This window comes from Macaca fascicularis, chromosome 3 (genome assembly GCF_037993035.2).
Source record: "Macaca fascicularis isolate 582-1 chromosome 3, T2T-MFA8v1.1".
Taxonomy (NCBI): domain Eukaryota; kingdom Metazoa; phylum Chordata; class Mammalia; order Primates; family Cercopithecidae; genus Macaca; species Macaca fascicularis.
In genome coordinates, this window is record NC_088377.1 from 125,021,908 (window position 1) to 125,042,583 (window position 20,676).

General features: G+C 40.3%; 1 protein-coding gene across 8 annotated transcripts in view; it reads left to right on the forward strand.

Moving 5' to 3' along the window:
• Nucleotides 1–20,676, forward strand: part of SLC25A13 (solute carrier family 25 member 13) — a 199,861-nt gene that overhangs the window by 5,783 nt on the left and 173,402 nt on the right. For all 8 annotated transcript variants that reach the window (XM_074035470.1, XM_015447314.4, XM_074035468.1 and 5 more), the window contains one exon: nucleotides 18,098–18,151. Coding sequence is in view for 2 of the 8 variants with exons in the window: in XM_005550161.5 (XP_005550218.1) it covers nucleotides 18,098–18,151 (54 nt within the window). In the remaining 6 variants the exon portion in view is untranslated. The remainder of the gene's footprint in view (nucleotides 1–18,097; nucleotides 18,152–20,676) is intronic.

The window sequence follows — 20,676 nt, forward strand, 5'->3', positions numbered from 1 at the left end:
GAGAAGGTGCTGGAGGAGGGAAGCATTACAAAGAGTAAACCTGGTCTCAGAGCCCTCTCTCCTGGGCTAACCTCATCCAGGGCCATGTGGTGCCTATGTTCCGTAGCTTAGGTCATACGACTTTACAGCAAATAGATGGTTGGAAAGGTGTCGGGGGAGTTGAAAGATGATGTGTAGTGTAAAAAAGTAAAGGAGCAGGTCTTTTTTAGATATTGTGTTCTTTTAGAAGATTGTCAGAGGAGCTCTGACTCCTCAGTGCTTTGGTCTCTTAGAACTTTAGTCCCAAGACCAGTCTCTGCTTTTGATGAGCTCTTAGAGGGAACCATTCCTCTCTTTGTTCTCTACTATCTGTGAGGATTATCTATGATGGCATTCCTGCTGAGCGCTTCCTCCCCTCTGCTTGGCATTTGCTGCCTCATAAACACCTACAGGTTTCCTCATAAGACTCTGCAGGTTTGCCTTAGGGTGGACCTTGCAACTGAGGAATGTGTGACGCTGAGACATGTGTTGGTTCTGCTGGGGATAAGGGGGATATGCCTTTGTGTAGTGATACAATTCCTTTAGCAAAGTATTTAACAGCTACCGAGCAAAAAAACAGCTACCGAGCAAAAAAACAGCTACATGGCCTGTTTAACCAGACAGACTCTCTAATTGGGTGAAATGAACTAAATTAAATGCCCTTCTCCTAAAAGTCACCAGTTACCTCAGTTCTAAACCTGCCGGCTTGTCCTCATATCTGGCCTCACATGACCCTGTGTCCTACCTTTCCTTTCTCACCATCTGCTTTCATGATGTCGTCTCTCATTATTGGCCTCTAGCCTCTCATATCACCCCTTTGCAGGTGGCGGCTGCTGCTGCTGCTGCTGCTTCTTCCTTCTTCCTTCTTCTTCATCCTTCGTTCTTTCTCCTCCTTCTTCCTCCTTCCTCCTTCCTCCTCCCTCCTTCTTCCTCCTTCCTTCTTGTTTCTTCTTTCATCTTCTTCCTTCCCAGCAAAGATGTGTTTTTATTTTAGTGTTTGGCAGCATGACATATGCATTTAGAATGATAGTACACTTTACCCTAGTCTTCAAAACAGAATGTGCTAGTTTACCAATGAGGAATTTTGGCCAAAAATGTAGTGTTTTTCCCTTCCCTGTACAGGTCAGATATATGTAGGTCCAGCACTAATGCTGCACCTTTTGAGAAGCATTACTTTAGCAAAAATCTAGAAATCTTTCACTTTTTCTGAATCTAACCAAGGGTCTTGCTTTCTTTTTTTTTTTAATTTACATTTTAAAAAATAATTCCAACTTTTATTTTAGATTCTGGAGGTACATGTACAGATTTGTTACCTGAGTATATTGCATGATGCTGAGGCTTGGGGTACAGTTGACCCCCATCACCCAGGTACTGAGCATAGTATCCAATAATTAGTTTTTCAACCCTTGTCCCCCTTCCTCCTCCCTCTAGTAGTCCCCAGTGTCTGTTGTTGCCATCTTTATGTCCATGAGTACCCACTATTTAGCTCACACTTAGAAGTGAGAACATGTGATATTTGGTTTTCTGTTCCTGCATTAATTCACTTAGATGCATCCATGTTGTTGCAAAGGACATGGTTTTGTTCTTTTTTATATCTGCAAGGTATTCCGTGGTAGATATATACCACATTTTCTTTATGCAATTCACCATTGATGGGCACCTAGGTTGGTTCCCTGTCTTTGCTATTGTGAATAGTGCTGCACTTTGTGGGCTTCTCTTCATTCTGCTTGGACACCTGGAAGGTTAGTGTCCCCCAAGGCTGTACCTGAGATCGTCTCCTCCCTCCAGTTCCTGCTGCACTACCTGCCCCATTAATGGGGATTGGCTCCTTGATGCTCCTCAGCCTGGGTAGCTGTCTCAAGCTCTGGCCCTGCATTTTTAGCTGTTTAGTTTTAGCTGGAAAACTCAACTTGTCTGTCTCAAAGATATTTCAAACTCTGCTGACCTAGAACTCACCAGTTCTTATAACTGAATCCATCTTTTTGGTCATTCCTGACTTCAGCCTGAAGCTTCACTTTCCTAATAAAGTCTCCAGTTAGTTCAATTAAGTACCTGTCATGGACAGATAGGAGAGACACCATTGGCCTGAATTGGATGTGGGAAAACAGGTGGATCAGTGAAACCCTTCTACAGCCCTGGAGCATGTATGTCTTATCTTCTCTGTTCAAATTCAGGTCCTCATTATTTTGTAGCTGTACCATTGCTGTAGCTCCCACTGATCCCCTTGCCTTTGATTTCATCCCTGCATCTTTCTCTCCATTCTGTCCAGACTGCCAAAGGACTTTTCTAAGATTGGCTCTTGTTGCCATGATAATAGCAGTACTGTGTTCATGGGTACAGTACTTAGCAGCTTTAAAAAATGCATTCAAGGGCATAAGTGATGATGACTATTTGTCAGTGCCTACACTGTGCTGGGCTTCCAAAAACAAGTAAGCTACTAGATTTGTTTTCAAGAAGCTCAGAGTCTTCAGGGATTAATATAACCAGATAATAGAAAGACCCAAGCTTCATTATTTGATCTTTATAATCATCTACAAGATAGCAGGGAAGGTGTTGATAACCTCATTTGTCAGATAAAGAAACCTAAGGCTCAAAAAGTTTATGCAAATAATAATAATAACGTTAGTTTACATTTATATAACACTCACAGAAGCCAGACACTGTTCCAAGCATTTTACTAATGCAATCTTCATAACATTCCTGTGACATGTAAGTGCTCTTACTTTCATAATACACATCGAGGAACTCATCTGTACAGAGTAGTTAAGTTCTTTGAGGCACAGAGAGATTATGTAACTTGCCCAAGATCACACAGCTTGTAAATAGGAGAGCTATGATTTCAACACAGGCAGCCTGGCTCCAGAGCCCAAGCACATAACCAGTGTGCTACATTGCCCTCTTTAATTTACCTTGCTATGCATTATGGCTTCTGTTGCCTGCAGAATAAAATTTAAACTCTTAGCCAGCTAAAATCTCCCTGGTCTTGGCTGCATTTTCAATACTTTTAATACTTTCCCAGTATTACCCCAGACTCATTCGATTTTCATATTCTTCACAGCAGTTCGTGAATGGGACATATCAACCTCTGTTCATATTTCTTGCCATAAAGCTATGGCAACAGGGTGGCAGGATAAAAGAGAGCCTGTTTATTTGTTTGTTTAACATAGAGGTCAGTCAGAGACAGAAATGTTTCTTTTCTTTTTTTTAGCCTTTGTTAGAAAGAAATACTTCTTTTCATTTCTCTGTATTTGTTTCTCTGTATTTGTGGGCAGATATATATATATAGTCTGAGTTCTCCTCTTCAATTTTCAGAAGGGGTTGTGGTTCTATTTTCCCATTTCTTGAAGCCCCTGTAGGAATGCTAAAACCCATGTCCTAAGATTACAGTTTTTATAGTTGGTTTGTTCTAATCAATATTCAGATGCAGTCCACACATGGCTGGTTGATATGTCTTTTAAATCTTGTTAATCTATAGGTTTTCCTGCCCCCTTTTTGGTTGTTTCATTGCAGTTTATTTGATGAGGGAATTGGGTCATCTTTCCTGTAATTTCCCATAATTTGGACTTTGCTGATTACATCTTTGTGGTGTTGCTTGGACTCAGTATTTCCTGCAAGTGACAGTTTAATCTAAAAGCTTGATCAAGTTAGAGTCTTTTTTGGTTTTGGCTAGAATACTTCCTAGATGGTGCTGAGCGCTTCCCATCACATTGCTGGGTACTTGGTACTGGATACTCACATGAGGAAGCACCTGATTCTTGGTTGTTTCTTGTGATGTTACATTTTGGTCAGTGGTTTCAGATGTTGTCATCTTAAGTCTGCCGGCTTTTTGCTTAATAGTTTTAATTAGCTAACTTTAAATATTAACATTTGCTCTTCCTGGTGCATTGAGTTAAAAGTGATTTTCATTATTTAAATACACACTCTTATGTGTATGTATGCATATTAGGTATGTATGTGTGTCTGTATATGAGTATATATCGTAATTGTTATAAAAATAATGGCAATTAAAATTCAATTGGATATTAATTAATGGGTGCAGAGTTTATGTTCGGGATGATGAAATGGGTAATGGTGATAGTTATAGAACGTTGTGAATGTACTTAATGCTGCTGAATTGTATACTTAAAAATGGTTACAATGATAAAGTTTATGGTATGTATATTTTACCACAGTTAAGACAAATCAATTGGAAAGGGATTGTAACACATTGAATTAAAAAAATCCAACACAACATAATGAGTGATAATTATTGCTCCCTAAAAGGAGCCAAAGTGAGATGGAGAGTAGACTGATAAAGCTTTCTTTACCGAAGAATGCTAGCTAATAACGGTAGAAGCTATGCTAGAATTAGAAAAAGGAAAAAAAAAATGGACTTTGCCACCTGCAAGTAATAACTGATTCAGGCACGGATTTTCATTGGATGCTGAAGCCTTTCAGTAAAGGACTGTTGGAATTCCCATTGTCTCAATGCATCTCCTAGTAAATTACTTGCTGTTTACAGAGGGGGAAAAAGTACCTTTATAGTGGAGAAATCTGCTTCAACCAAGTGATCATCAGCAAATGGGATAAACTAGCATTATGTTACTGACTGATATTATGCAATAGGAAGTATACAACATGAACCTAAAAGAGTTCTTGCCAAAAATATTAATCTGAATCTAATCGTGAGGAAATAATTAGACAAATCCAGAATGTAGGACATGCTGCAAGACCTCTGGCTTGACTTCAAAAATGTCAGTGTTATGAATGAAGAAGGCTGGAATAAAGGAGACTCCCAAAGAGACCTGATGACCAAATACAATGCTTGAGCCTGGTTTAAAAACAAGTAAAAGAATTGGAACAGCTGGAATATAGAGACCATATTAAAAGATATTGTATTAGTTTGCTAGGGCTGCCATAACAAAGTATCACAGACTGGATGGCTTAAACAGCAGAAATTTATTTTTTCACAGTTCTAGAAGTTAAAAGTCTGAGATTGAGACCCCAGCAAGGTTGGTTTCTCCTGAGGCCTTCTCTCCTTGGCTTGTAGATGGCTGTCTTCGTGGGGTTTCCTCTGTGTCTGTATCCTAATTTCCTCTTCATATAAGGACACCAGTCTTATTGGATTAGGGTCCCCTTCATCACCTCATTTTAACTTAATAACCTTTTCAAAGACCTTGTCTTCATATATGGCCAGTCATTGCCCGAGGGGCTGGGGTTGGGACTTTAACATATGAATTAGGTGTGGGGGACACAGTTCAGCCCATAACAGTTATTGAATCATTTAAAAATGGCTTGGGTGAGATAATGATGTCAAGGTTCTGAAGGGAAATGATCTTTGCTGCTGATTTATTTTGTGTTTCCTCCTAGATTTTAAACTCTTGAGGACAAGGACCTTCTCTGGACACAGATATGCCTCAGAGTAACTGTTGCATAGCATTCAGACACTTCTGGTTGAATTGTCCATTTACTTGACATGCGAACACGTGGCAAAGTAAAGGGGGAAGGAGATTTTCTGCTGCGTGTGTGTGGTTTGTTGTAAACCTTTTTCTAATAATCCATTTGCTCAATCCCCTCCATCCCCCAACAAAATAATATGATGAGAAGTGTGCATGGGTAATCACCAGGTGAGCACATGATGGAGAATCAGAACGTCAGAACAGACCTTGGCAGGGGTTGTGCTGTCCTGAGGTACATGAATCTCTATGACCACAGAAAGGCTGCTTCTAAAGGAGGCACCTAGAGAAACTCACCCTTTTGATTAAAAAAGCCCAGGTACATTAGAGGGCAAAATTCCCAGCAGGTCCAAACAATGTGTTCCATTGCTGCTGTTTTAGCCCAGTTAGTCTCAGTAGTACCCTAGGTCATCAAGTGGCTTGAAGGACAAGAGGGTGATATCCTGTCTCTCCTTTGACTTTGTTGTGCCCACTGGCGAGGAATTTCATTCACTTCTGAGAATTCACACACTCATTTTATTGCAGGCCGATGTTGATTCTGAGTTTGAGGATGCCACTATCTTTTCATTGCTTTCCAGCTCAGTTCCAGAAGTGAAAGCTCAGTCCTAGATTCTCTTTTTATGGTGGTTCATGGAGATTTCAGTTAATCCATTTGTGGTGTCCAACAGCAACTTGAGAAGAGCCTGGTCTTGACCTTTGCCCAATTTTCTGTTGGTTTATTTGCCTTTTCACATTGATTTGTTCTAAGAGTGCTTTTAAATGAAGAACATTGCCCCTTTGTCCTATCTATTGCAAATTTTGTTGTTGTTTTTCTTCTCAGTTGTTGTTTAACTGATTTATATTCACTTTTTAAATTTTTATGTCAAATATTTATCCTTTTTTTCTTTATGGCTTCTGGATTATATGACTTCTGAGTTTGTCATGTTTGAAATCAGCTTCCCTACTTAATATTACATAAGAAACCACCTGTGCATTTTTCTAGAATTTCTAGAATTCTAGAAATTTCTAGAATTTCTAGAATTTTTAGAATTCTCTTTCTCTCCTTTTAAAGATTAACTCTGATCCAGCTCCAGTTCTTTTGGTATAAGATGAAAGGTCGGGAGCCAGTTTAATGTTTGTTGCTTAACCCCAGGAGTTCATTACCCTTCACTAGTGCCACATCATCAGCTAGAGAGACCTGCTGCTAATTCAGCCTGAATCTGCTGGTTCAGCCTTCAGAGGAAATCTGATTAGTTCAGAAAGCCAAGATCACCTACCCGCAGGGCTCAGGTATCTGCTGCTGCCCCGGTCAGCTAGGCTGCTCTGAATATGAAGAGTAACTGGGAAGCAAGGCGCTGCTAGATTGTCTCAAGTTGTGCTGTTTTCATTCAATTGTTACTCTCTTATTTTTAGCAGATGAGAAAACAAGAGGTCATGCTGCTGGTTAACAATGGAGTCAGATTTTTTTTTTTTTTTGAGATGGAGTTTCACTCTTGTTGCCCAGGCTAGAGTATAATGGTGTGATCTCGGCTCACCACAACCTCTTGAACCCTGGTTCAAGTGATTCTCCTACCCCAGCCTCCCGAGTAGCTGGGATTGCAGGCATGCGTCATCTCACCTGGCTAATTTTTTGTATTTTTAGTAGAGACGTGGTTTCTCCATGGTGGTCAGGCTGTTCTTGAACTCCTGACCTCAGGTGATCCACCCGCCTCAGCCTTCCAAAGTGCTAGGATTACAGTTGTGAGCTACCGTGCCTGGCCACAGTGGAGTCAGGTTTAAATGTTCCATTGCGAAGCTCATGAAATAGGAAACATTCTATGAGGGGAATCTGGTTGGAGAATTCTGGAGGAAGAGGCATTTGACTTAGTCCTTGAAAGAACAGCATCATTTTTTAAACTTCTCATTGTGGAAATTTCCGAAAAACTGCAAAACTGGAATAGTATAATTAACCCTCATCTCCCTATATGGCCAGTAGTAATCATCAATTTATGGCCTCAATATTGTTTCATTTATACCATGCCCTCTCTCCTCCTCTCATCCCTTTTTTTTTTTTTTTAATTAAATTTTTTTTTTTTGGAGACAGGATGTTGCTCTGTCACCCAGGCTGGAGTGCGGTGGCACGATTATGGCTCACTGCAGTCTCAACCTCCTGGGCTCAAACAGTCCTCCCACCTCGGCCTCCTGAGTAGTTGGGACTATAGGCACATGCCACCACACCTGGCTAATTCATCCCCACATGTTTTTCAAAGCAATCTCAGCCATCATATCTGTAAATATTTTATGTCTCTCTAAACAATATTTCTTCAAAGCACAATCACGATATCATTATTACACCTCAAAAAATTATAGTAATTCTTCAATATCTTCAAATATGTATTCTGTACACATTGTACACATTCCCCATATTGTCTTAAATTTTTTAAAATGTTGTTGAATTGTCATGTAAATAAGGTTCATGCATTACAATTGATATGTCTTAATTTTCTTTTTCTTTTTTTTTTTTTTTTTCGAATTATAAAGCTACTTTTAATACTTTTAAGCTCCACAGGAATGAAAAAACACTGGGGAGGGCTAACCCCTCACTCCCAGGAGCGGCCCATAGGGAGAGAGGCTACTTGAGGGGAAGGAAGTACAAAACGGACCCACTGCAGACACATGGCAAAGGGAAGCCATCGGTGCTGGGACCTGTGGTCACTACAGGAGGAAACACGAGTGTGGTGGGACTGGCTCCAGGCACACAAGTGAAGGGCAAGAGAGATTGGAGTGAAGCCAGGAAGCTACTTGGGTTCCTCCTTCTTCTCGTTTGCCTTTCTCTGCTTCTGCTGCATGATCTCCGAGTCCCTGGGGGTAGAGATGATGGGGCACTAGGAGGTACCAGAGGGCAAAAAGAACAAAATGCAGGGGGATGAAGGACACAAAGGAGAAGATGGAAGTGGATGGGACTAAGCTCAATGTTTGGCTGCTGTACTCCCACCCTAGGGGAACAAGAGGAAGAGAGCAGAGGCTCTGAAGGCAATCGGCCTCCATGCTACAGTTGCCCAATAGGTCAGAAGCCTGGCCACACAGGCCCAAGGCTCTCTATTCTTATACCAGTAAGAAGGTTGGGAGAAGAGAGGAGAACCGGGAACAGCAAGGAAGGCCAGATCACTGGGCTGTCATAACCATAGCTGTATCTGAAGTGGGAAGCTCCCTGTCCTTGCCCTGAAGGTCAGACCGGAGGATGCTCAGAAATCAGATTCTGTGTCCTAATTTTCTTTCGATCTCTGGATTCTCTGGCCTGCTTAATTCTGTGCTTGCTTTTCCTCTGAAAGACAGTGTCACATAATGGCTGAAATCATGGATTTGCAATCAGATTAGGGCTCTGCCACTTGCTAACTGTGCGACATGGGGAAGTTACTCAACCTCTCTGTGCCTCAGTTTCCTCATCTGTAAAATGGGCATAACTGTGTCTGCTCCTCGGGGCTGTTGAGAGTGTCAGTGAGCTAATGTTTGCAAAGCGTTAGAGTCATGTCAAAAGTTGTGGGCTGTGGAATAGGACCCAGGAGGGCTCACTCAAGTGAGATGATGTGTCGTCTTTGAGATGAGGCTCCAGCTGTGCAGAGAGCCCCTTTCCTTTTCCTTTTTGCTTCCTTCTGGTTCTTGACTGTGCTTCAGTTAGATGGGGTTGATACATAGCAGAACTTTGGACAGGTAAGGCATTATGTAGTAGAAGCAACTTCTTTATTGTCCTTTCATTTTTGACTTTCTCTTCCTCTGTATTTATTAAGTTAGCTCTTCTCTCTCAGAAGCGTTTAACTTTTTATGGCATTATCTGGGCTTCAGCAACTTGTGATCTCCTAAGTAGAGCCTTTCAGCACTTTATAAATATGTCATATACTTTTTATATTCCTTTGTTCCCCATCAGGAACATACATCCCAGTCATCAGCACAATCAGTTTTTATTCATTTAAGGAGCAGTAGTAATTTGACACTTGCTAATATGTAACAAATTATATTGGGTGCGGTAATTAAAATTGCAGCTCGTTCCTAATTATACTGTAACCTTGATGTTTAAAAAAATTGAGACTGAGTTCAGCATAAAATACTGGAGAATAATATTCTGCACTAGGCAGTTCTGCCTTCTACTGAGCCATGGGCATTTATGAATCATAATGCCAAATTAAAAAGATTTTATTTTAAATTGGTTACAGTTATAATGTTGTCCAGTGGCTTGATTCTTAAAGGTAGCTTTAAAGTCCCCCTTTTTGCTTGCTAAAGTCTGGGAATATCCTCCAGGTATTATAATTACTGTCTAAATAATCCGAGCTCAGGGGTCATTTCTGGCTGTGTGATCTATTAGTATTCATTTAAGACTCTTTAGTACCTCAGCTTCCTTATTTGAAAAATGGGGATATTACTCACTCTTCCTCTTAAAGAGTTTTAATGATAGAGTATTTAAATGAAATAAGATATAAAGCCATTAGCATAATACCTGGCATAGAGTTAAGGACCCAGTAAAAGTTAGCTGGTCATTGTTATTGCTATAATTAATAATAAATGATCCGGTTCCAAAGACCACCTCTGTGACCCTCAACTTTAGCAGAATTAGGCTATTAATTCTCCTGCCACTCTGCCTTATGATAGCACGTATCATCATACATTTTGTACCAACCACTTGTCGATAAGTCAGCTTTCCCTGCTTGGGGCAGGGTTTCTGATTTATTGGGTGTTTTCTCCTTGGTGCCTGGCGCTGGGCCTGGTACACTGTAGCCTTCCCATAGGTGATTGTGTTGCATGGATGAGCAAGTAGAGCATCACCATCTAAGGCGTGGTTGTTAGCTGGGGGGTGGAGTAGTTTGGCTCCCAAGTAGATTTCTTTTAGCAACCTCTGGAGATGGTTTCTTGGTTGTCGCAGCTTGTTGGGGAAGGGGTTGCTGCTCACATCTAGTGAGTAGAGGTCAGCTTAATAACAATAATAGTAAAATCCAGAACTAATATGTTTCAGGCTCTTTTGGCATAACAGAACCCAGCTAAAACACCACCATTCATTCTTAACTGTTACACTCTGCCTCTTAATATCAGAATTTTAATGATGATGGCTTTATAGTTTATGTTTGTCTACAACAGAGCAGAGTGAAATCTAACATACGTCACAACCTACTGAATCCTTCTGATAAACATCTCTAGTACCTCTGAAATGATTCGCTGGTGTAATTACCCAGTGGGTTAACATTTGTGGTGGCTGATACTTTATAAGTCAACCATTGAGTGAAAGGAAGTTTTACCAGCTGATTACATAGAAATGTTGTGGTTTGAAGAATGCTTAACAGGGCGTCTTGTCTTTATACTAATTTGTATTTCAGTAACTTTTTAAATAATGACTGCTCTTCATTTATTAGGACTTAGGGAAACTGTAGGATGAAGGATGAGTGACTCAGTGGTTTCAATAAAAAATTATTTTCTTAAGTTTGAGATACCTTTTTCTTCTTCCCAAGTTAATGGTAACTGTGGTTTTAGGAAATTCCAAACTTTCTTTTGCAATTACTGATTGTATCAGTCAGGGCTCACTTGCAGAGAACAGAATCTACTCTAGCTGGTTTAAGCAGAGAGATTTATTACAGGGTATTAAATGGTTTACACAATTTGTTGGGAAGGTGAAGAAACAGACTTGAGGTTGAGCTCTAAAGAATGACATCTAGAGTCTCAAGCAGAGCAGGCCACCAAGACAGCAGTGACCTCCTGTGCAGTCACAATGCTGCCTGCCAAGTGGACAGTGTTTCAGGACCATGTGGCCACTGACAATGGGAGGGCAGGAGGTTGCCACAGGAAAACTAGACACTTCCAGCAATGGTGCTTGCTTGGCAGAAACAGCAGAAGGTACCCCCCAACTCCCAAACCTTTGCCAAATCTCACCTCAGTTTTATCTAATTGACAGCACATGGGCTGCATAGCAGCAAGGGAGTCTGGGAATTGTAGTTTTAGCCTTCTAGTGTCTTTAGTGTGGGAAGATAAAGAAGGAGGGTGGGCTGCAGCTTGTAAGTGGTTAGGTTACACCCAAGAATACTTTTCTTTGGGATTCAGGGCCACCTACTGCACTATTTCCTCAGGTTCAAAGACTATGCAGGACTGTTTCTCCTTCTGTCTCCCTTTCCTGCTTGTCACTGCATGCTTATTTACACCCACCCACACACCCAGAAGCTTGCTTTTGATGAACTACCTCTTTGAGTTTGTATTTCTTATCTAAGGCAAATATTTACTTTATGATGGTAGAATTTTCAGTGTAAGTCTGTGCTTGTCTTGACTTTGAGATGTTTCAGGTTTGGGAAGGTGACTGGCGAAATGTTGCCGAGGAAGGGCTGTGCTGTACCGTTGGTGACATAGCAGCTGCGGTTGGGCCTTGGGTTCTAATGCAATTGTTCTCAGCCCACCCACGCATCGTAATTTCTTGAGGGAGCTCTAAAGATACCCATTCTAGAAATTCTCATTTGATTGACCTTTGGTATGGTTTGGGTTTTGGGAAACCTAAAAGTGCCTCAGGGGACTTGAATATGCAGCAAGGGCTGAGAACCTAAGTCTTATTATTAGTACATTAAAATTGGACATTATCTAAAGCTGTGGTTCTTAAACTTTGACTGCATCAGGGTCACCTGGAGGGCTTGTTAAACCATAGGGGATTGCTGGACCTCACCCAGTTTCTGATTCTGTGGGTCTGGGATGGGCATGATAATTTGTATTTTTAAAAGTTCCCAGGTGATGCTCATGGTCTCCACACTTTGAGAACCATTGATCTGAAGAGAGTTCCCTATTTTTATTGTAAATGTCAGATTTTTACTGATCTGAAAGACTTTATTCTGTATTCAGCACTTCCGGAGCATCTGCTTGGTTTCCTGATCTCTGCCAGAGCTGGGGATGATCTGAGGAGTAAGGTACCCTCATAGAGATGGAGGTCTCACATCTCTAGAGCTTCCCAGTGTAAGAGGAGAGCTTTTCTTTTCTTTGCATTTCATTTTTCAAATTAGCATTTCTTATTTTCATGTAGATTTTCGTATATTCTTCCCCACCATCCTCTGTTAGATCTGACAACTATTTTGAGTACACCATTCTGTACCACTGTGATTTGTTAAAGTAATGAGCCTGCAACTGTAGCTTGATTCCATTGTAAGAAAGTCTGTTTAAAAAATATTCCTACAGGTAGGAATATCTTTTCTGGTGACCCCCTACCTATGGCTGCTCTAACTCATATTAGAATGAGAGTGAATTCATTTATCCTGAAAGATAACTTTCTTATTCTTCTTGCCATGTTCTCCCCGACTCCCTGCCTTTTTAAAAACACCAGTTCTTGAAATTTTGTTATTGTTTTTATTTCTAGGATGTACTTAGCTAGTATATGTTTTGCAAACGCTATTGATGACTTACACAATTATAACCAGTGTTTTATCTTGTCAAAAAGTTTTACATATTCAGTGATTCTCAAATTTTGTTCTTGTGGAGCATAGACTCATTGAATCGACCTGAAATTTCCATACTAAAGTTAAATAATGATAGACTTTTCCCAGTTTATGGAAGAAACTATGCATAGAGTTTTTCTGTTCCAACATTGCCCCTTTCTAGGCCAGGCATGGTGGCTTATGCTTGTAAACCCAGCACTTTGGGAGGCCAAGATGGGAGGATCACTTGAGGCCAGGAGTTTGAGACTAGCTTGAGCAACACGGTAAGACTCTGTTTCTACAAAAAAAATTGAAAAAAATTAGTGGGGCCTGGTGACACATGCCTATAGCCTCAGCTACTCAGGAGGCTGAGGTAGGAGGATTGCTTGAGCCCAGGAATGTGAGGCTGCAGTGAGCCATGACCACACCACTGTACTCCAGCCTGAGTGACACAGTGAGACCCCTAACTAAAAAAAAAACAAAACAAACAAACCACCAAAACCCTCTCTTTTTCCCTTAAATTTGGAATCAGAGTAAAATGTTATCAAATTTCAACAAAATTCTTTATCCTGTTGATGTAAGTGGCAAATAATATTTCATAGTAATTTGTAAAGGACCCCTTTCTTCTTAGTCATTTACTCTATATGCTTGAAAACCAGTTACTTGATTTAAAATTCTTGATATAAAAATATTGTTTTAATGTTGGAATCTGTTCTTACAAATGCAAATTCAGAAGAAGAATGATAAAGAAAATCAGGCAGTTTTCTTTACTGATTCTTTGGGTCTGGGATGAGCATGATAATTCGTGTTTTTAAAAGTTCCCAGGTGATGCTGATGGTCTCCACACCATGCTGTAAATATTTACCTGCTGTTAATATATGAGAAAAAAAAGTAACAGTGAAAGTAAGCCTTCTGGAAACAATCTAAAGTTTGATGACTCTTCTAAACCCCAAGAATGAACTGAGTCTAATAATTCCAGGCTTCTAAAGCCCAAGAATGAACTAAGTCTAATAATTCCAAGCTTATGTGATACAAAGTATGCATGCTGAGCAGCTGTTCTGAATTGACTTTAAAAGGGTGGCTACATTTCTGTGGCTTCCTTTTTCCAGCTCATAGAACTTCCTGGGAATTGGTTTTGCTACCAGGTAGAATTCATTGAAATACACCTTCAGAAAACTAGTACATCTCACTGTAACTTTGCATTGTCTTCAATTAAGTTGTGTAAGTGTTCTTCATTCATAGCAAATGACGCTTAAACAAGAAGATAGGAATGGGAGATAGTAGTATAAATGGAAATTCCAAACAGCCACACAGCATTTGACTGGTGAATAATAGATGGAATTACTGTAGAGATGAGGCCCAGGAGGCTGGTATCCGTCCCCTGTTGAACCATACTTATCTATCCTTAAATAGACTGTAGCAGGACCTGATACAAATTTAGTGGGCCTCAGAGAAATCTTGTAGTGATCATTAACGATTTGCTGTACCTGGAACTCTGGGTTGGCGGCAGGGTAGCTGAGACGATGATGAGTTAGGATGGCCGCAATGTTTATTTAGTGGTTTGGTGAGTGTGTTTGAAGATCTGTGAGTTTCTTTCTCTTCTCTTTTGCTAATTTCTCCCTTCCAAATTATGAGCCAGTTTACCTACCCATCATTTAGATTTATTAAGGCATAAACATGGTAGAATATAAACATCTTTGGATAAATAATACAAATAGTAATAGATACCATTTATGAGCACTTTAACTGTGTGTCCTTTTTGGTGCTAAGCACTTTATGTAATTATCTCATATTAGTCTTCTGGCTGTCTAGGACTCCCCCTTTTTATAAATGAGGAAGGTGAGGCTGAGAGGTCAGGGCCTCCAGGTCACATAGCCAGTGAGTTTATGAGGTTGGTCCTGCTCCCTCTTTGAGGATGATCTGACACTAAGGCCATGTTCTTTTTTTTTTTTTAATGAAGATGGGGTGTTACTATCTTGCCCAGGCTGGTCTCAAACTCCTGGGCTCAAGTGATCCTCCCACCTTGGCCTCCCAAAGTGCTGGGATTATAGGTATGAGCCACCATTCCTGTAAGATCATGTCCTTAATCACAGCATTGGACAGACACTACACACTGTTAGGAGAAATTGGGAGAGTTTCGATTTTTAGGCTTATACTATATAGCAGTCATGTACCACATAAGGATGTTTTTGTCAATGAAGGACTGCATATATGGATGGTGTTCCCATAAATTATAATGGAGCTGCCCTGTACAGGTGTTCCACTTTTTATCTTTTAAAACTATATTTTTACCATACCTTTTCTGTGTTTAGATATACATTGTTTTACAGGTGCCTACAGTACTCAGTATAGTAACATGCTGTATAGATTTATAGCCTAGGAGAGCAATAGGCTATCTCATTTGCCTAGGTATGTAGTAGGCTACACCATCAAGATTTGTATAAGTACACTGTAGGATGTTCACACAATGATGAAATCACTTAACAATGCATTTTTCAGAATGTTTCCCTGTTGTTAAGCAATGCATGACTGTATTATATTGCCAGTTAATGCAAGTTATCATCACTTTGAAGCTGCCTGTAATGTGGGTCAGTAGTAAGGCCACTACGGTATGAGATGGAATATTTGGGATCTGATCTCAGCTCAGAAAACATTTAGAAATGTCAGATTGGCACTTAATCTGACTTTTATGGGGAAATAATGGATGCTTTCTGAGCTTTGGTTTCTTCTTCTGTAAAGTTAGAGCAGTAATATCCATCCTATCTGACTCTGATTTGCAGCGAGAATCCAATGAGATAATAGTCATACTTGGCAACATGTCTTACAAGTGTTGGGTCATTCTCTGGCTTTGTTTTGATTTGTGTTCTCTGCCCTAGACCCTGAGAGGGTTACAAAGTGAACACCTTTTTTCCCCTTTGAGGTGTAGTTCTGATGGGGAGCACTGAATATACATTTCAGGATCCTTAGGCAGAAATGTGCTATGGGAATTTAGGGCAGGGGAAGTTTACTCTGAAATAACATTGCTCAGGGGAGACCTTACAAAGTTCATGGCATAAAGAATTAATTAGATTTTAAAGGATGTGGTATTCAGATACAGCAAGAATACTTCATTTTGTGGAAAATTTATTTTGCTTTTAAGAGGAAAACAGTTAAGAACTTAGCGTACCATATGCTTTTGAAAAATGTGTTATGTACTTCCATGAGATGTGGGACTCTAACCATCAAGGAGGGGATTTTTCTGCTCTTAAAGTGGAGGATGGAGGCATTTTTATGCTGTCCCATGTTCTCTTGTGTTTGTCCTACCCTACCTTTCTCAGAATAGAGATCTGAGAGGAGGGAGCCCTCTCTGAAGCTTTTAGGGCAGCAGAGTCATTCATCTTAGGTTGACTGGCAGTATATTTTCTTTTCCTCTGTTGAACAGCAGAGAACACTTACTAATTCAGGATTTTTAAAAAGATTAAAAATACATGGCTGGGCACAGTGGCTCATGCCTGTAATCCCAGCATTTTGGGAGTCTGAGGTGGGCAGATCACCTGAGGTCACGAGTTGGAGACCAGCCTGGCCAACATGATGAAACCCCATCTCTACTAAAAATAAAAAATTTAGCCAGGTGTGGTGGTGCATGCCTATAATCCCAGCTACTTGGGAAACTGAAGCAGGAGAATCATTTGAACCTGGGGGACAGAGGTTGCAATGAGCTGAGATCGCGCCATTGCACTCCAGCCTGGGCAACAAGAGTGAAACTCCATGTCAAAAAAAAAAAAAAAAAAAAAGTATTCTTATGAATGGAAATAGCCTTGTTGGTTATGAGTACTCAGCTGAAATGAAGAGTTATCAGTTTTGCTTTGGGAAACAAGGTGACCAAGCATCAGGTTTCAGAAAGACTACTCCCATTCTAGTGATTAGTTAATAAAATTATTCCTGACAGTGGAGAGCCTAGGAGCTCAGGCAGTTCCATATTTAGAGACAGAGAACTCATTGTCCAAAGATCTCAGAACAGCCTTCGCTAGTGCACAGAAGGGATTTAGGACAATTTGCATAAGTCTCCCTGTGGATAGCAACATGGGTCCAGTGTTGGGTGGTTCCAGGAGCCTTTCCTTGGCTTCATCATGGGGTGACTCTGTGCTTGGTGAGAACTCAGTCTCATGACGTTTTTTGCCAGCAGGATTGGGTGTTGGGACATTGAATAAACCCACTGTTTGGTTCCACATAAGGGCTCTTTTGTGTTGGCCTGGGGAAGCCATGTTCAAGTTTGTCTTGCTTTTTTCCCGGCTATGTTTTTGGACTTTGTGGCCTGGAGAATTAAGCACAACACCCATTCTGACCTAATCTGTCAATTTTTGCTCTTCAAAGGTAACCACAGCCCCTTGTAATTCTAAAATATGTAGAGTAATATCATACCTTTGAAAACTTATGATTTATTAATTAAAAGCTGGGGAAAGGAGGAGAAGTTCTTTGGCATGCCCAGGTAGTGAGGTATACATGCCTGTTCATGGTGAAACTGTGAGAAGTAACTCCCTTGAGTTAATATGATTTCCCTAGTTCACTGACTTCTTTAAGAAATATGTTCTCTTGGATGGGCATGATGGCTCATGCTTGTAATCTCAGCACTTTGGGAGGCTGAGACAGGGAGATCGCTTGAGGTCAGGAGTTTGAGACCAGCCTGGCTCACATGGTGAAACCCTGTCTCTACTAAAAATACATAAATTAGCTGCCACTGGTAGTACGTGCCTGCAATCCCAGCTACTCGGGAGGCTGAGGCAGGAGAATCGCTTGAACCTGGGAGGCGGAGGTGGCAGTGAGCCGAGATCGCACCACTGCACTCTAGCCTGGGCAACAGAGAGAGACTCGTCTCAAAAACAAACAGAAATATGTTCTCTTGCATAGTTGACAAACATTTGTATATTTAAATTCTCCTGTGAAAGGGCATGGTTTACACTGGATTATAAGTAAAAAATGCCAGGTGCTTGCAATGTTGCACTTTTTTCTTTGTTTTTAAGAAATTATATATATTCAACATTAGATATTAAGAGCTTTTGCCACTGTTTCCTTGCATAAAATTGTATCATTTTAGAAGCTACGTAAGGAGTCTAATTTAAAATCGGGAGGGGGCATATTTTATGCACTGGGGTAACATGGTATTTAAATACAAAAATGAAATACACTAATTTCTAACCTGAGATTTATTTTCCTTTAGTCGGCTAGCTTGATTTCTCAGCTTTGTTGTAATAACATAAACATTTTTCTGTTTATTTTTAGGTGGCTTTAACCAAGAGAGCAGATCCAGCTGAGCTTAGAACAATATTTTTGAAGGTCAGTATAAAGGAATCTATTTTGTTTCTTGTTTGATTTGTGTTCTATAACTTTTAAAGATTATTTTCAAACAGCTCTTTATTTCATCGTTATATTTTTTAAAAATCCCAAAGTGTCAGCCTAGTGTGGTGGCTCACGCCTGTAATCACGGCACTTTGGGAGGTTGAGGCGGGTGGATTACCTGAGGTCAGGAGTTTGAGACCAGCGTGGCCAACATGGTGAAACCCCATCTTTACTAAAATTACAAAAATTAGCCAGGTGTGGTGGCATGTGCCTGTAATCCCAGCTGCTCCGGAGGCTGAGGCGGGAGAGTTGCTTGAACCTGGGAGGCAGAGGTTGCAGTGAACTGAGATCATGCCAATGCACTTCAGCCTGGGTGACAGAGCAAGACTCTGTCTCAATAAAAAAAAAAAAAAAAAAAAAAAAAAAAAAATCCCAACATGTCTTAAAAGGGGAGAGCCTTACAAATGCATCTGCTTTTTAAAATGTATAGGAAACTAACTTGTAGGTGACTGTGATGACAACATGGTTTGTATTTTAATTTCTTTTATCTCAATTGGTGTAAGGTATGTGAATAAAAGCAGTTGCTGGAGTATTGAGTTTTGCAACCCATTTACCCTTTCAGTATTGACCCATATAGCTTTTTCTCCTAGGAAGTTTGAAGCTCATTGTAAACATCTCAGTAATCCTTCACTCACCCACGGGCCTATCCTGTCTCTCCCTGGTAGAAGCCTATTGTTGTTGTTATCATCATCATTATCATCACTTTATGATGACTGCAGTATCCTGGGAGGAGGCTCCGGTATAGATAATAGCAGATACTAGAGCACAACAGACACGATAGAAGTTTGTGTCTTATGCTGGCATCTTATATTTCCACCTATTTTGTGATATTGGGCAGTGAATGATTAATAGAATAAAAGTCTGTCTCAGGTTCCAGACACTGAAACACCTTTGTGTTATTCAGCTGACATTAACGTACTCAAAAAAGAAAAGACCACTTTTGTAAGATAATACATATACACACATAATATATATGTGTGTATATATGTGTCTTTCTAAACATTATGAAAAGGCAGCTGAGTTGTATGGAAAGAGGACCAGGGTGTCAAATGAGAAATTTGATGTGTACTGAATATGGTGTGGAAAGGTATTAAATCTATGAGTCTCCCTTTCCTCATCACAGTGTGTTACTATTAAAACTAGTTGAGACATTAAGGACTTTGAACATGGATAGGGTATTTGATATTAAGGAGTTATTATTAATTGATGTTTAGGCTGATAGTATTCTCATTATGGGAAATATAGAGTCTATGTTTTAGAGATATACACTGAAACATTTACAGATGAGACTACAATTTATGAGATTTGCTTTTAAATAATCCAGTTTCGGTGGGTTGAGGAAAATGAGTAGGCGGTATGATGATAACTTTTGAAATTGGGAAATGGAATATTGGGTTTATTATACTATTCTCTCTACTTTGTATATGCTTGAAAATTTTCTTTTTCTTTTCTTTTTTTTTTTTGTTTTGAGACAAAGTTTCACTCTTGTTGCCCAGACTGGGGTACAATAGCATTCTCTAAGCTCACTGCAACCTCCACCTCCTGGGTTCAAGCGATTCTCCTGCCTCAGACTCCTGAGTAGTTGGGATTACAGGCATGCGCCACCACACCTGGCTAATTTTGTGTTTTTAGTAGAGATGGGGTTTCACCATGTTGATCAGGCTGGTTTCGAACTCTTGACCTCAGGCGATCTGCCCACCTCGGCCTCCCAAAGTGCTGGGATTACAAGTGTGAGCCACTGTCCCCGGCCTGAACATTTGCATAATAAAACATTTTTTAACATAACGATTCAGTGAGTTAACTTATGTGAAAGGTGACCTGCATCTGATACATGTTATATATTGATTCAGTAAATGCTTGAAATTAAGTAATAATTTAAGTAAAGGAGAAATGAAGACTCCACAAGCAAATGGATTAAAAGCAGGGATAGTTTTGTGGGGAGGACAAAAAAAGACACATTTGTAAGGAGATTTGGATTATACATAAAAAATCAGGCTTCTGGACATCTGTAATCCCAGTGAGAGGCTGAGGCAGAAGGATCGCTTGGGCCTAGGGATTTAAGGCTTCAGTGAGCCATGAATATGCCACTGCGCTCCAGCCTGGATGACAGAGTGAGACCCTGTCTCTTAAAAACAAAGCAAGATTCTTTATAAATTTGTTTTTAGCCCAGAAATACAGTATAGAGTTTCTTTTTTTTTTTTCCTTTTATTTTTGAGACAGAGTCTCACTCTGTCACCCAGGCTGGAGTGCAGGTTACGTGATGTTGGCTTATTGCAACCTCTGCCTCCCGGGTTCAAGTGATTCTCATGCCTCAGCCTCCCGAGTAGCTGGGATTATAGGAGTGCACCACCACGCCTGGTTAATTTTTGTATTTTTAGTAGAGATGGGGTTTCACCATGCTGGCTAGACTGGTCTTGAACTCCTAACCTTAAGTGATCTGCCTGCCTTGGCTTCCTAAAGTG